Here is a 12,319-nt window from a genome sequence, read left to right as displayed (position 1 = left end):
ATTATGGGAGATCCAATTTTTGTTTCTTTTTATTTGGTGGAAGGACATAAAATTCTCCAGGCGTCAAAGCCTGTAATTTCTTCTCATGCTAAAAAGAGTAAAAATGTTTGCCAAGGAGAGAATGGCTTTATCAGTTTATCGTTCATTTCATGCTTGTTTCCTCTTTAGATATCATTTACTTCAATCCCATAATACCCTCTACTCGCCTGATGTTGGCCTTGCTGGAGCCATATACAGACTTGCTGAGGAGAAATATTGGCCACCCTTGTATTTCTAGCTCTAGGTCTAACCACCCATCCATTTCCTGGCTCCATAACAAAGTCTAACTAGTAGACCTCAAACCTCATGAAGACAGTCATCCTGCCTCATGTATTTCTGTACCTTGCACGGCGCTTGGCATAATGTCTTGAAGATATTAGGTGTTCAAGAAGAGTATTCTGATTTATTAATCAGTTGGTCATCTGTTGACTTTTATTTTAGACCACGGTTTTAGTATTTCCATCTTCATACCATTCAGCTGGTCCCCAATCTTCAGTATAATCGCTCTTGCCTCTCCTTTTCTACCTATATCTTGTTCTATTCTGTTAAAGTTATTCTTAAGTAGTCATGGAACAACCTCCAGATGTCGTCAATTCTAAGGATATCTGCATTTATGATTAAGATACCACAGAGAAACACAATACTTCAAGAGTCAAACGAAAGAGACACTGATGGGAGGATTTTAGGCGCCATAATAGGCTGCAGAGAGAATCTCTGGAGTCTCCCTTTCACTCCTCAGTGGTCTCCTGCTTTACCCACTTGTCAGTCTGGCCCAGGATATTAGTATATCCATACAGATTGGCTTTATTTACTAATGGATTTTCATGAGTTTGAGACAATCTTCCAAAATGTGTTTTTGGGGGATCCACTTAGGGAAAACATGGACAAGAGTCTTAGCATAATCACATGAGTTAAAGCACAGGCAAGTTTATATTGTAAAGTTTCTCCAGTGCAGAGCTTAAAGCTCCTATTGCCTGTGCTTTGCAGTTGCTTGTAAACTGTCTGGATTCTGTTAATATTTTAATCTCTCTTAAATGAGTGCTTTTATAACAGATGTTTATAGAAAAAAAAAATTCCTCCAAATTGAGATTTAAGTCAGGGAATAGCCAGGAAACTGAATGGTCCAAGAAATATTTTGATTGGAATAAAACAAATTACACATTTTCTACTAAGTAATTTTTTCAATGAAATTTTACTGTTATGTGAATCCAAGAAAAGTAAATTGTGTTCATGAATCAAAATACTTGCTTAAAATACCTCACTGAATATTTATGGAGTCCCAAAAGGGCCACCTAAATATATTACTCATTTCTTTCCTGGCAGAATTGTACCTTTATACCTCTATTGATCTATGAGGAGGTAGAAATTCATGATTTTTAGTGTTCTTAACCATCAAAAAGCAGAACATGATTGTTAACAATTATTTAGGTCCCATTCTTTCCTAGATGCTTGCCCAGATAGGCTACACTATGATGCAGTTATAAACAACCCTGCAATCTTAGTGGCATAAACACAGTAAAGACTTATTCTTGCTCATGTCACATTCTGAGTGGGTTGGGTGGCCTTCTCCATCACGGAGCCACAGTATCTGGACTAATGGCATCTGAGATCACTGCATCGGGCTAAGGGTAAGATGAAAGAGACACAGTGGTTTTTAAATTCTTCTTCCTCCTATAGTTCATTGGCTAACATTGTCACCTGGCCCTGACTTAACTGCAAGGGAGGCTGGGAAATAACAAATATGAATACTTGTTGAGCATTAACAGTCTCTACCACACCCTCCAAGAATCATGGCCACGTAAGTCGATGCCAGGATAATGCATAAGGAGCCAGGCTGGATTAGGTGGATTTCTTACATGGAATTGCAGGACTGGGGCTAAGCATCCCTCTCTTCAGCATGACTCCTTATACTTTCAATCCACCATACCCTGCTTGGCTTTTTCTTCTTCTTATAGCACTTAGCACTATCTGGCATACTGGATAGTTCATTTATTTTTAACATTAGTTATTTATTGTCCATCTTTATCTGCTTCAGTGTAAGCTACACAAGGATCTTTGTTTTATTCACTGATGTACGCCAAGCTTCTAGAACAACATCTAGCACATAGTAGGTACTCCATAAATCCCTGCTGGATGAATCAATAAATGGTTACAAATTCCATTGGGGGGCCGAGAGGAAGACTAGTATCAGGCCCCAAAAAGACATGGGAGGGCAAAGGAAAGGCCTAACGTAAAGAGACTGGGAAGTGAGTGTGAAACGATGGGGTGAGGAGGAAGCTTAAGCTTCCTGAAGTGGCCTTGTAGGACCAAGAAGGAGTGCTGGATCCTCTCCTCCTGGAAGGCAGGTGTCTGGGAGAGGGATCAGCTGGCATGGTAGTTTTAAAATGTCTTTACTTCAGATCCTTTCTGAAGTAAGAAAATGGAACACAGTAGCTCCAAATTTAAACCAATACAAGTGGTGTTGCTCAGGCTGAAAACACTTTCCTCCCCTAAGATTTTACAGATGAGGTAACAGGTCTTGAGAAGTTAAAGGACTTGCTTATATATAAAAATAGCCATTTAAAAATACTTCACAAAATTTACTTTTAAGGTGTGGTAATAATTATTACTTACTAGATATGACTTGAATTTGCTTCATACAGAATGGGCAACTCACCAAGTCCCCAATGAATAATTGTTTTTACAAATAAAGGCAACACAGACCTCTCTTTTTTATGATTACATATATTTAAGCTGTGGTCAGCTTTTCAGAAAACATGTAATGCCAGATTCATGAGGCTGGTACATTTCTGGGCTAAAATCCAGGTTTTTGTTAAGTTTACTTTTTCATTTTAAAATCTTGGGCTGCATTTCAGTCTACCTTAGAGTTCAAGGCAACAGGGCGTTTTATGGGTTTATTCTAATAAATAAAAATATAATTTCCTGTTTCTAAGAAAGCATCAGAAGAATGAATAGATGAATTAAGGAAAAATAAATTAGAAACACTATACAAATTAGATTCCCCCCAGCTAGCAGCCAAATTTAAAGACCAAGAGGATGATGCAAGGTGCGGCATGGAAGTCTTTGAAAAAGTTAGGACAGTTAATAAACCCTAAATCCTTCCCACGATTGCTCTTGTTTTCCTTGGGCTTCAATTATTTTCTCCATCACTTCTTTCCAAGCCCTATTTTACACATTTCAATTTTATTATCTCTGACACACACACACACACACACACTCCACTATCAGCACATGGTTTTCTAACTACTCCATTTCACCATTCTTCTCTTTCCTTTCTTTCCTTCCTGTATTCTTGCTTGCTGTTCTCATCTCATCTTCCTCCTTCACTTTTTATGTTAGCTATTTTCTCCATCTGCAGTGTCACTTTTCTGTCATTCTTTATCTTTGTTTTCATCACTCTCTCCATATTAATTAGTTTAAGTCTGTTTATTAAGTACCTCCTAAGTACAAGATGCAAAACAAAGTATGTAGAATTATAAATGATCTCTCCATATATTATCAAGGTTCTTTTGATCCTTTGCTCCTTGTTCTTTTTCTACTCCCTTTGTTGTGTCTTTATTCACTTTTGTCCTAATGAAATATCAATAGATTTCAGGTTTTCCTCTGGTGATTGGAAAAAGACTTTATTGACTCATGGGAATCAAAACCAGATATTGCATCCTTTAGTTTAAATTAAAATAGGTTATCAACATTGTATATGTTTGGCAATGCCCTGGCTAGCTTTGGCAAGGTATAATCGATGAGAAGATATGTGAGGCACACTGTTTACCATGTTCTATCTGTGCTAAGTGTATGTTTTAATTTGTGACTTCTGGGCAAATCTGGGTATGGCCTTATTTTTGCTGCTGGTTACCGTGTGTTTTTTCTTCTGAGACTTGCCAAAATACTTTCTCTAGCACCAAATTACAATTTTCTGTCCTTGAATCATAAAAGCACATCTTCCAAGTATCTAAAGACCTGAATTTCCCACTCCTATCCCAAGAGAAGTTCCCGCTGGGGACTCCAGGTTTCGGACACATAGGGTCACAACTGAGATGGGTTGAAACCTCAGGATGTCTCTGGTAAGTCTCTCTGCCTCCTCACTTTTGCATCTATATTCAAAGATAATGTCTTTCTGGTGGACTTATTTCTTTCATCCATACATGCAGTCACCCATTATTCATTCAGCAAATGTATATTTAACACAAGGCCAAGGGATTTGTTAAGACTGGGATACAGTGGTTAATAAGTCAGGCTCAGGCCTTGCTCTTATAGAGCTTATTTCCCAGGGGAGAAGACAGACTTGAACAAGGGCTCATCCCTAAAGAAGACTTTGATAAGGTAAAGGTCCTAAAGTTCTCAGGCCCTAAACATGCTGTTGATATGTGAGCAAAAACTCACTATGTACCAGCCACCATGCTGAGTAATTGCACACATTATCTTGTTAAACTCTTACAGCTCTTGAAGGAAGAGATTATTGTTAGCTCAATTTATGGATAAAGAGACCCAGGTCAATTGATTAACTTTCCCAGTGTCATATGGCTGTTAAGTGGAGAAGCCAGACTATGAACCCTGGACTTCTGGTAAAGCCTATTTTACAAAGGACACAAAAGGACACAAAACCCCAGGCTGTAAACCAAAGTGGAAAGACAGCATTGGAGGGTTAGGGAAAATTAGCACAAGAGCTTAGCTTTTGATTAGGCAAATAAATGAAATTTTAAAATATTCTAAACCCAAAGGTACAAAATTAATTACCAGAGATCAAGTCCATCCAGCACAAGGATGAGGTCATCATATTTTTAAAACGTAGCAGTGTTCTCAGTGCTTTTGAATGTCAGGATCCCTGACAAGAGTTTATAGAAGACTTGGCCAAATGTAGAGACCAGTGCACACGAGAGAGTTGAATTTTGGCAGGTAAATCCATTTATTTGAAAAGTTCTCATGAAAATATTTTTATACATTTCAAACATCAGAAAAAATGATTTATGATCTCTTGAATTTTATAAGAAAAGATACATAACTTGATCTAATATTATAGATCAAATATAATATAAAAAGAGATTGGGCCTTGATTTTCATGTTAAAGTCTTATGGGAATTGAAAAGCTTTTATAAACAAGTAACTGAAATACTTGTCAATTATTATTATGTAAACTGGACATTCTTATTCCTTGGGGAAAGCCCCGGATGTAAATTGTTGAAATGTGTTTAAGAACCTTTTGCATATTGTTACTGACTGAACTGAGATCTGTTTTCTGCAACTCCTGACAAGTTTACATATTTTGTATGACTGTTAATGCTGAATTCTGAACCCGGGAAAGGTTGACTCTTTATTCAGGAATCCTTGTATATTTTGTGGTTCTTTCTAAAGAACAGCATGTGTGTAATTAAAATATGGAAAAATAAGCATCTCTTTTTGGTTAAAAAAATAAAATAGCTTGGTTAGCATCTTGTGAGTTTTTTTGCTTACCAGATAGCTTTCCTATTCACCTGGACAGGAGCACAACCCAACAGCACAGCTGACGCATGAGGCATAGATTCCATGTAAAGGCATGAAGAATAATTTCCCTCTTTACTGCTGGTGGCGACATGCTATTATGGTGGTAATGATGGATGGGTGAGCCTTGACGGTTGAAGAGTAAAGAGGCTTTAGAAAATAGGAAGGTGACCCTCTTCTTTCTAAGAAAATAAATAAATATTTGTCACAATCATCAGGGCAAACAGTAGTGGACAATCTCTAAAACGCTAAAAAACTCTTGGCTAGAGAAATTCCTGAACAGCGATATTGATGTTTTATTTGCTGGATGATTTGTCTTATGGAAGAGTTGCAGTACAGATAATCAAGAACTATTTCTATTAATAATGTACATGAAGAGATGAAGCCAGCTTCTCTGGAAAATCATAGAATATTGGGCACTGAGTTCCATTTTTATGATAAACTACAGACTTTCACTTTGAGGTAAATACTTAGCTCGAGAAGTCTGTCAAGTTGGTAATTAACCAACAATCCAGCTGACTAAATCTAGAATGAAGAAGGTCCAGAATGAGATCCTGTAGATTTTTTTCAGTATGGGTCTAGAGCGTTTCTGTGTGATTGTCAAATGGATAAATTGCAATCTCCTTTCATGTCTTCTCTTCAGAGGGGCGAACAGATATGACCAGCTAGTTTGATTGTATTTACACTTCATTATTGACATGATTTTCTTCCTGCTTTATTATTGCCCATAAAAGATGACTTTGTGCTCCAAACATGTATTCAATAAATGACTATGTGAGAGATGATGCGATTTTTTCCTAAACTGTTTCCTCATCGATTGTCAAACTGATCATTTACTGCCTCTTTCTCTTCTCTGATTCTACTAGCAAAAGGAAGAAGGGTCCTAAGAGAGCTTTCCCCTCAGCCTTGTTATGCTTCATGGCTAGGCTCTCATTTTGATTGCTTCTAATGCACTTTAATGCTCTCACCTTTTTTCAGTACCCTCAGATCTACTCGACTCCCATTAGATTTAGGCCAAACTAAGCCCTGCCGGTTGTGCCTGGGCTATTTGATTTTCTAGTCCTTCGTTACTATTATGGAAATATACCCACTTTTTCCATTTTTCTTAGATCTGCTCTGATATCCATCTCATCTCTTAACCTCTCTGGAAATCATCTGAAATTTTTTCTATACATCTCTTCGGCGAAGATCCTATTATGTAGATAGTATACTAGGTTATAGGAATACAGAGGTGAATACAGTGCTCCCTTCAAAGGAATCTGTTCATCCCTTTTGGAAAGTGGTACAAAAGAAATTGGGAAGTGTGTGTTTTATGCTAATAGAGCTTAAAAAGGGGAAGCCAAGCACTTCTGATGATAAAAACAAATGTAGTTTGGCTTTGTTCCCACCATTTTGTTTTGACTGGGGCCTGTATTTAGAATTTACATCACCGAGACCACACTCTTTGAGAACGGCTGAATTGGGGCTTAGCCTCCAAGAACCCAGGCAGTACTCCTTGGCCTTACTGCCTGTTCCTGTCTAGAACCACACCCTTGGTGTGAGGCCAGGGAGGGGCAAGCCAACATATTTAAGGCTGTATTTGCCTCCGTGTCAGTCTTTGCTTATGACAATAGAAATGATCAAATGAACCTGTTTTTTATATTCCTATTGGCAGGGATTGCATATCATGTTGTTTTTGCCCAAAGCACATTTTTTTTTTTTTTTTTTTTTTTTAAAGTGGCTAAGTTTGAAGCCTGAGAAATTGAGTCTTGGGTCAAGAATCTGGAATAAACTTTAAGCATTGCTGTCAACCTGTTATTTTATGTAGATTTGGCTGGTGATAGCCAATTCAAGATTTTACAATTCAGAGTGAAAATTATTGGTCAAGAAAAAAAGATACTGAATTCAGGGATTTAGAAAATGTCTCCTCATCTGCAACATAGTTGTCGAAACAACTTGAGCCAGTTTAGATCAGTTTTAATTTACTTTTTACTATCAGTGATAGGCTATCATGGAGCTAACCAGAATTCAGCCCCTTCCCTTGGCAAGGTTGTTTGTCTTATCCAAATCCTCCTGCCAGCAGTCTCTATTTAGCAGTGGGAAATAGGGATGTCTGGGAAACCGCCAGTGAGTGCCTAAGTGGGGAGGCTTCAGGCAGTAGTTTTGTTATATTGGGGAAAGACAGGTGGAGGTTGGAAAAGCAGCCCTGAGGCCATGAGTCCCTCATTCCTTTCACAGTTTTCTTTGCTTTTGCTTTTTCAATGCAAGGTCTGTTAGTGATCTGGTTGGTCAGGAGTGATGTGGCCATGTGGCAACTGGTTGCTGTTACCTCTGTTTAGTAGTTTAAAAGGGAGCATCCTAGGGAGAAAGGGGACCCCCCTAAGAAGCCTCTTTTAAGTTCAGAAGGCAGCTTGGAGAGTGGATGGAGTCAGTGTAATATAGAGTTTCTCTAGGCTTACGTGGTCCCCCTTCTCTTTAATCAGTGCTAAAGATACAGTCCCCTTTTTATTTTCCAAATGCTATGTTTTATGTTCCAACTTGCCCTTTTGAATTCTGATTAAATGTAAATGTATTTTTGTTTGTTTGTTTTTGAGAGAGAGAACTTTGTAGGTACTAATCTCACCCCTGACTCTGGCTCAAACCCTGATTGGATCTACTCACAGCTTCCTTTTTCATATCTCCCTTCTCTTTTTTCCTTCCTCCCTCTGTCCCTCTCTCCCTCCATTCTGTTCTTTCATGTCTTTGTACTCATTATATATAAAAATGTAACCTCACCTGTTTGCAGTGGATATGTATATTAATCTAATAGTTATGTTTTGTGTCAGGGTCCGTGAAAGATTATTTGTGGTTTCTTTTTCTATCTGGAGAACCCCCATCCTGAATATATATTTTCATATTGAAATAATGGAACGAATTGATTCATTGATATGGAGTGGGCATGCCCTTGGTTTAGAATTAAAGAAGCTAGAAACATCTTCTGGCCAGTTAGGGGCAAGTTATATGGTGCCTTTGAGAGTCCCCAGAACTCTGAATCTAATCAAGATAAGAAGCATAGAACAGCTGAAAGGAATCACATGCATTCTCAGACACATGTGGCAAACAAGGCCCAGGTTTCTTTCTGGTGGAATACTGTAGGACCTCAGAAATCCTGATTATGAGCTTAGAAAGATGGTTAACTTTTGTTGTGAGACTGGAAGTATGCTATTTTAAACTGTGTAAAAGTTAACATTCAGCTAAAAGAGATGGAATAAGAGAAACTTTTAGGACAGTCACTGCTTTATCTTTTCAAAAATTATTTGTTATAAACCGGAAGTAAAGATATGCTTTTTTTTTTTCTTTTTTAAGGAAAAAATATCCCATGGCTGTTAAGGTTTCTGTTGTTATTTGTTTTTTCTATTTTTATTTGGACGGTACAGAAAGCTGTGTTTCAAAATAGTTGATGGCTTTCCATTTTTCTACCTCCCAGCTTATTTTTTTCTAGCACAATTCTTTATATGTAACCCCATGCTGTCTAAAGGAGAGGGAAACAGTGGTAAAACAGTGCTGTGGGCTTCTGAAGAGAATTTTGGGTGAGTCGTAAAGAGGTTTGTTTTGTTTTTTTGTTTTCCAGGGATTGTTGTCTGTGAGGTGCCTAACAACAAGTTAGATAAATTCATGGGAATCCTTTCTTGGAAAGACAGCAAGCACTCCCTCAACAATGAGAAGATAATCCTGAGAGGCTGCATCCTGAGAAATACCAGCTGGTGTTTTGGAATGGTTATTTTTGCAGGTACAGCATGAGACCCAGGGCCAGCTCTGTGGGAACCTTTCCTGCAACATACACCAGCACAGTCTATGATTCTCTACGTTCTGATGAGCGCGGTGCTTTCATTCCATGCAAAGTAGTGCTCTGGAGTTGACTTCAGATTGTAGGACACTGGGAGAAAACACCATTGCTCTGAAAATAGTCCAGGTGGCCCTGCTGTATGAGGAACTACTGACATCTTATTCTTAAGGTTGCTGGAGCTTTAACTAGACAGTGGGTACTAGATACCTACTGCTTAATGTTTCTTTATTAACCCCATCTTAATAACCTTTGTCATTTTATGTATGAATCTGCCTTTAAAGTGGGTAAGAGTATGAAAGAAAGCCCCTGGCTGTGCAGTTAATTTTGTAGTTTGCAAAGGTCAAGCAGACCTTTTGGAAAAGGCTTCTTGATCCTGTAATCATTTCTGTTTATACTCCATAGCTTTTTCCACTGTTTGTAAATAGGAGAGTGGGTTCTGGAAAGACCGTGCATGATGGAGGTGGGTGGAGTGGGAGGGGGTGCCTCTTACTCTTCTTACCCACCAAATTTCATTTCTCTGCTTTATTTCTGTAGGCCCAAGGTGGCCCTCTCTTGCTAAGAAAGCTTACAGTAGCATCATTTCATAAAGCCACTCAAATTGTACTCATGGCTTCAATTGCCAGCCCTTGATTTTAAAAGTCCTGTTTATTGTGACAGCAAATTAAGATGTGTTTTGGGCCTCTTGACTCTGTGCAATCAAAATTGGAATTTTTTTCTTAACTGACCTTCCTTAACAACAACAAAGTGTTCATGAAAGCCTTAAAAGTGTTCCAAACCTAGAAACGTTCTCCCAGTTCCTCTAAATACTGTCAGCTGTTAGTGTTAGCAGTACTCTTGCTCTTGGGGCATTGCCATTATAAAGACTTGGGAAATCCCTAGAAATGAGCCAGTATATGCACTTTTATATTTTAGACAGGGAAATAAACATATGATCATATATTTCGTTACACAGAGAAAAAGAGAGCTAGGCTTATCTATGAACATTCCTTTATCTTCCTGCTTAATGATGGGGAAATTTCGTGGTCTTCTGATGGGAAATACCCTCCTGATTTGCTTCTTGTCATCACAGAGATGGAGGTGCTTCATCCTATGGATGGGATATAGCCCCAAACTTTGCATTTCTGTGATCTTGTTTGGAATGGCTAATTCAGGACTCTAGTTCAGCTACAAGGTTTCATGCTAGGGCAGCTGTTGTGAACCACTGAGAGGCCAAGTTGTTCTTTGTAAGGTTTCTTTATGGGAAAATGTTTTGAAAAAACAAGGAAGTTGGTTGGTAAGTTGAATAGGTCTCCTTCCAAGGAAGCGTAACAGAAAGTTCACAGAATTCGGATTGGGCAGACCTGAGTTTGGATTTATTATTTTTTTATTTATTGTTATTATTATAATTATTTTACCAGCTGTAGGACTGTAAGCTTTGGTTACTTAAACTTCCTGAACTTTGGTTTTTTTCTGCTGTAACATGGGGATAATAATGAGTACATTAGAGTGTATTTTAAAGGCTCAATGAGATAATGCATACGGAAAAGGATGCTTGACAAATGCTATTTTCCTTCTTTTTCTGCTTCTCCCTTCTTTCAAATTTAATTCAGAGCACCCAGCCTGCTCTCTAGGCTGAGAGTTGGAAAAACTCACTGCTCTCTGGACCTTGGCAGCAGGCAGCAGGGAGAGAGGAACGTCCCCTTCTTTTGTGATTTGGCCATGGTGTTCACTTGCAGGGGACCTTATCAAGTGGATATTTGTAAAGCAGAGCATGCCTGCATTGACTTTAGTCTGGTCACAAATATTAGTAGAAAGCTTAATTAGAATGCTGGCAAACAGAAGAATTAGTGGTTGGCTTCGTCCGTGTTAGAGATGAACAAATGGATGTCACAAACCTCTAAGTCTGAAGACATTTAGTTGGGGAACTAGTTCCAGGTGAACACCTAGGTCTAATGAAAAATATCTGCCGGGCACGGTGGCTCACACCTGTAATCCCAGCACTTTAGGAGGCTTAGGCGGGTGGATCACGAGGTCAGGAGATCGAGACCATCCTGGCTAACATGGTGAAACCCCGTCTCTACTAAAAATACAAAAAATTAGCCGGGCGTGTTGGTGGGCACCTGTAGTCCCAGCTACTCGGGAGGCTGAGGAAGGAGAATGGCGTGAACCCAGGAGGTGGAGCTTGCAGTGAGCCGAGATCGCTCCACTGCACTCCAGCCTGGGCAACACAGCGAGACTCCATCCCAAAAAAAAAAAAAAAAATCCAAAATGAATTATTAAGTATTCTTTCTGTGTTATTACTCTAGTTATACCTCTAGGAATTGTGCAAGGAATACAGATGACACAGATATGGTTTGCTTTACAAACCTGTAATTTATGAAGGTCTAATATATATTAACAGCTAGGCTACACCTCCCTGGTAATGCCTTCTTTATGCTCAAGAGAGGAGAAAATCTTGTTTCTGAGGGCAGGAATTATATTCATTTAAACAGTCTCTAGAAGTCTGTACCATCTTGAGTGCACACTGCATTTTTGTCCTAGATGTCTTCTGTTTGCCTCTCCAGATTTCCTCTCACCTTTGTCTACCCTTCTTTCTGCCCTAGGAGGCTTACTTGTGTGGTTTATACTAATAGGTCCCCTTGTACTTCTGCTTCTGGTTGGGCTTTGTCTCGGGGACCCCTAGGAAGAGATCAAAAGGAGAAAGGAGATTATGATCAAGGTATTTACTCCTCCAGGCTGCATTCTTGTGTGGTAACTTCAGGCTGGCCAGATCTATCAACAGAAGGCCACTCTTACTCTAAGGGCTGCAAATTCCTATCACCTCTTTCCCTTAGGGTCCAGTAGCCATTCCTTCCCTTCATCCCTTGTGGCTCAGGTGGAGAAACAGCTTGATTGCTACATGCCCTTGGTTAATGCACTAACCTTTTGTTTCCCCTATAATCCCACCTATGCTTTTTGTAAAGAGTTCCTTTATAAATAAACCTTCCTCCAATTATCTTCGTTCAGTGTGTCATCTATTTC

The 12,319-nt window shown here is 38.9% G+C and overlaps 1 protein-coding gene across 1 annotated transcript in view; it reads left to right on the top strand.

Moving 5' to 3' along the window:
- The window catches only part of ATP8B4 (ATPase phospholipid transporting 8B4 (putative)), a 261,101-nt gene that overhangs the window by 120,149 nt on the left and 128,633 nt on the right, over positions 1-12,319 (top strand). The window contains exon 10 of the mRNA XM_032174818.2: positions 9,104-9,262. Within this exon, the coding sequence (XP_032030709.1) occupies positions 9,104-9,262 (159 nt within the window). The remainder of the gene's footprint in view (positions 1-9,103; positions 9,263-12,319) is intronic.

This window comes from Hylobates moloch, unplaced genomic scaffold (assembly GCF_009828535.3).
Source record: "Hylobates moloch isolate HMO894 unplaced genomic scaffold, HMol_V3 SCAFFOLD_14, whole genome shotgun sequence".
In the NCBI taxonomy this organism is placed as follows: domain Eukaryota; kingdom Metazoa; phylum Chordata; class Mammalia; order Primates; family Hylobatidae; genus Hylobates; species Hylobates moloch.
The sequence above is the reverse complement of the archived record's forward strand: the minus strand, read 5'-3'. Positions and strand labels throughout refer to the sequence as shown.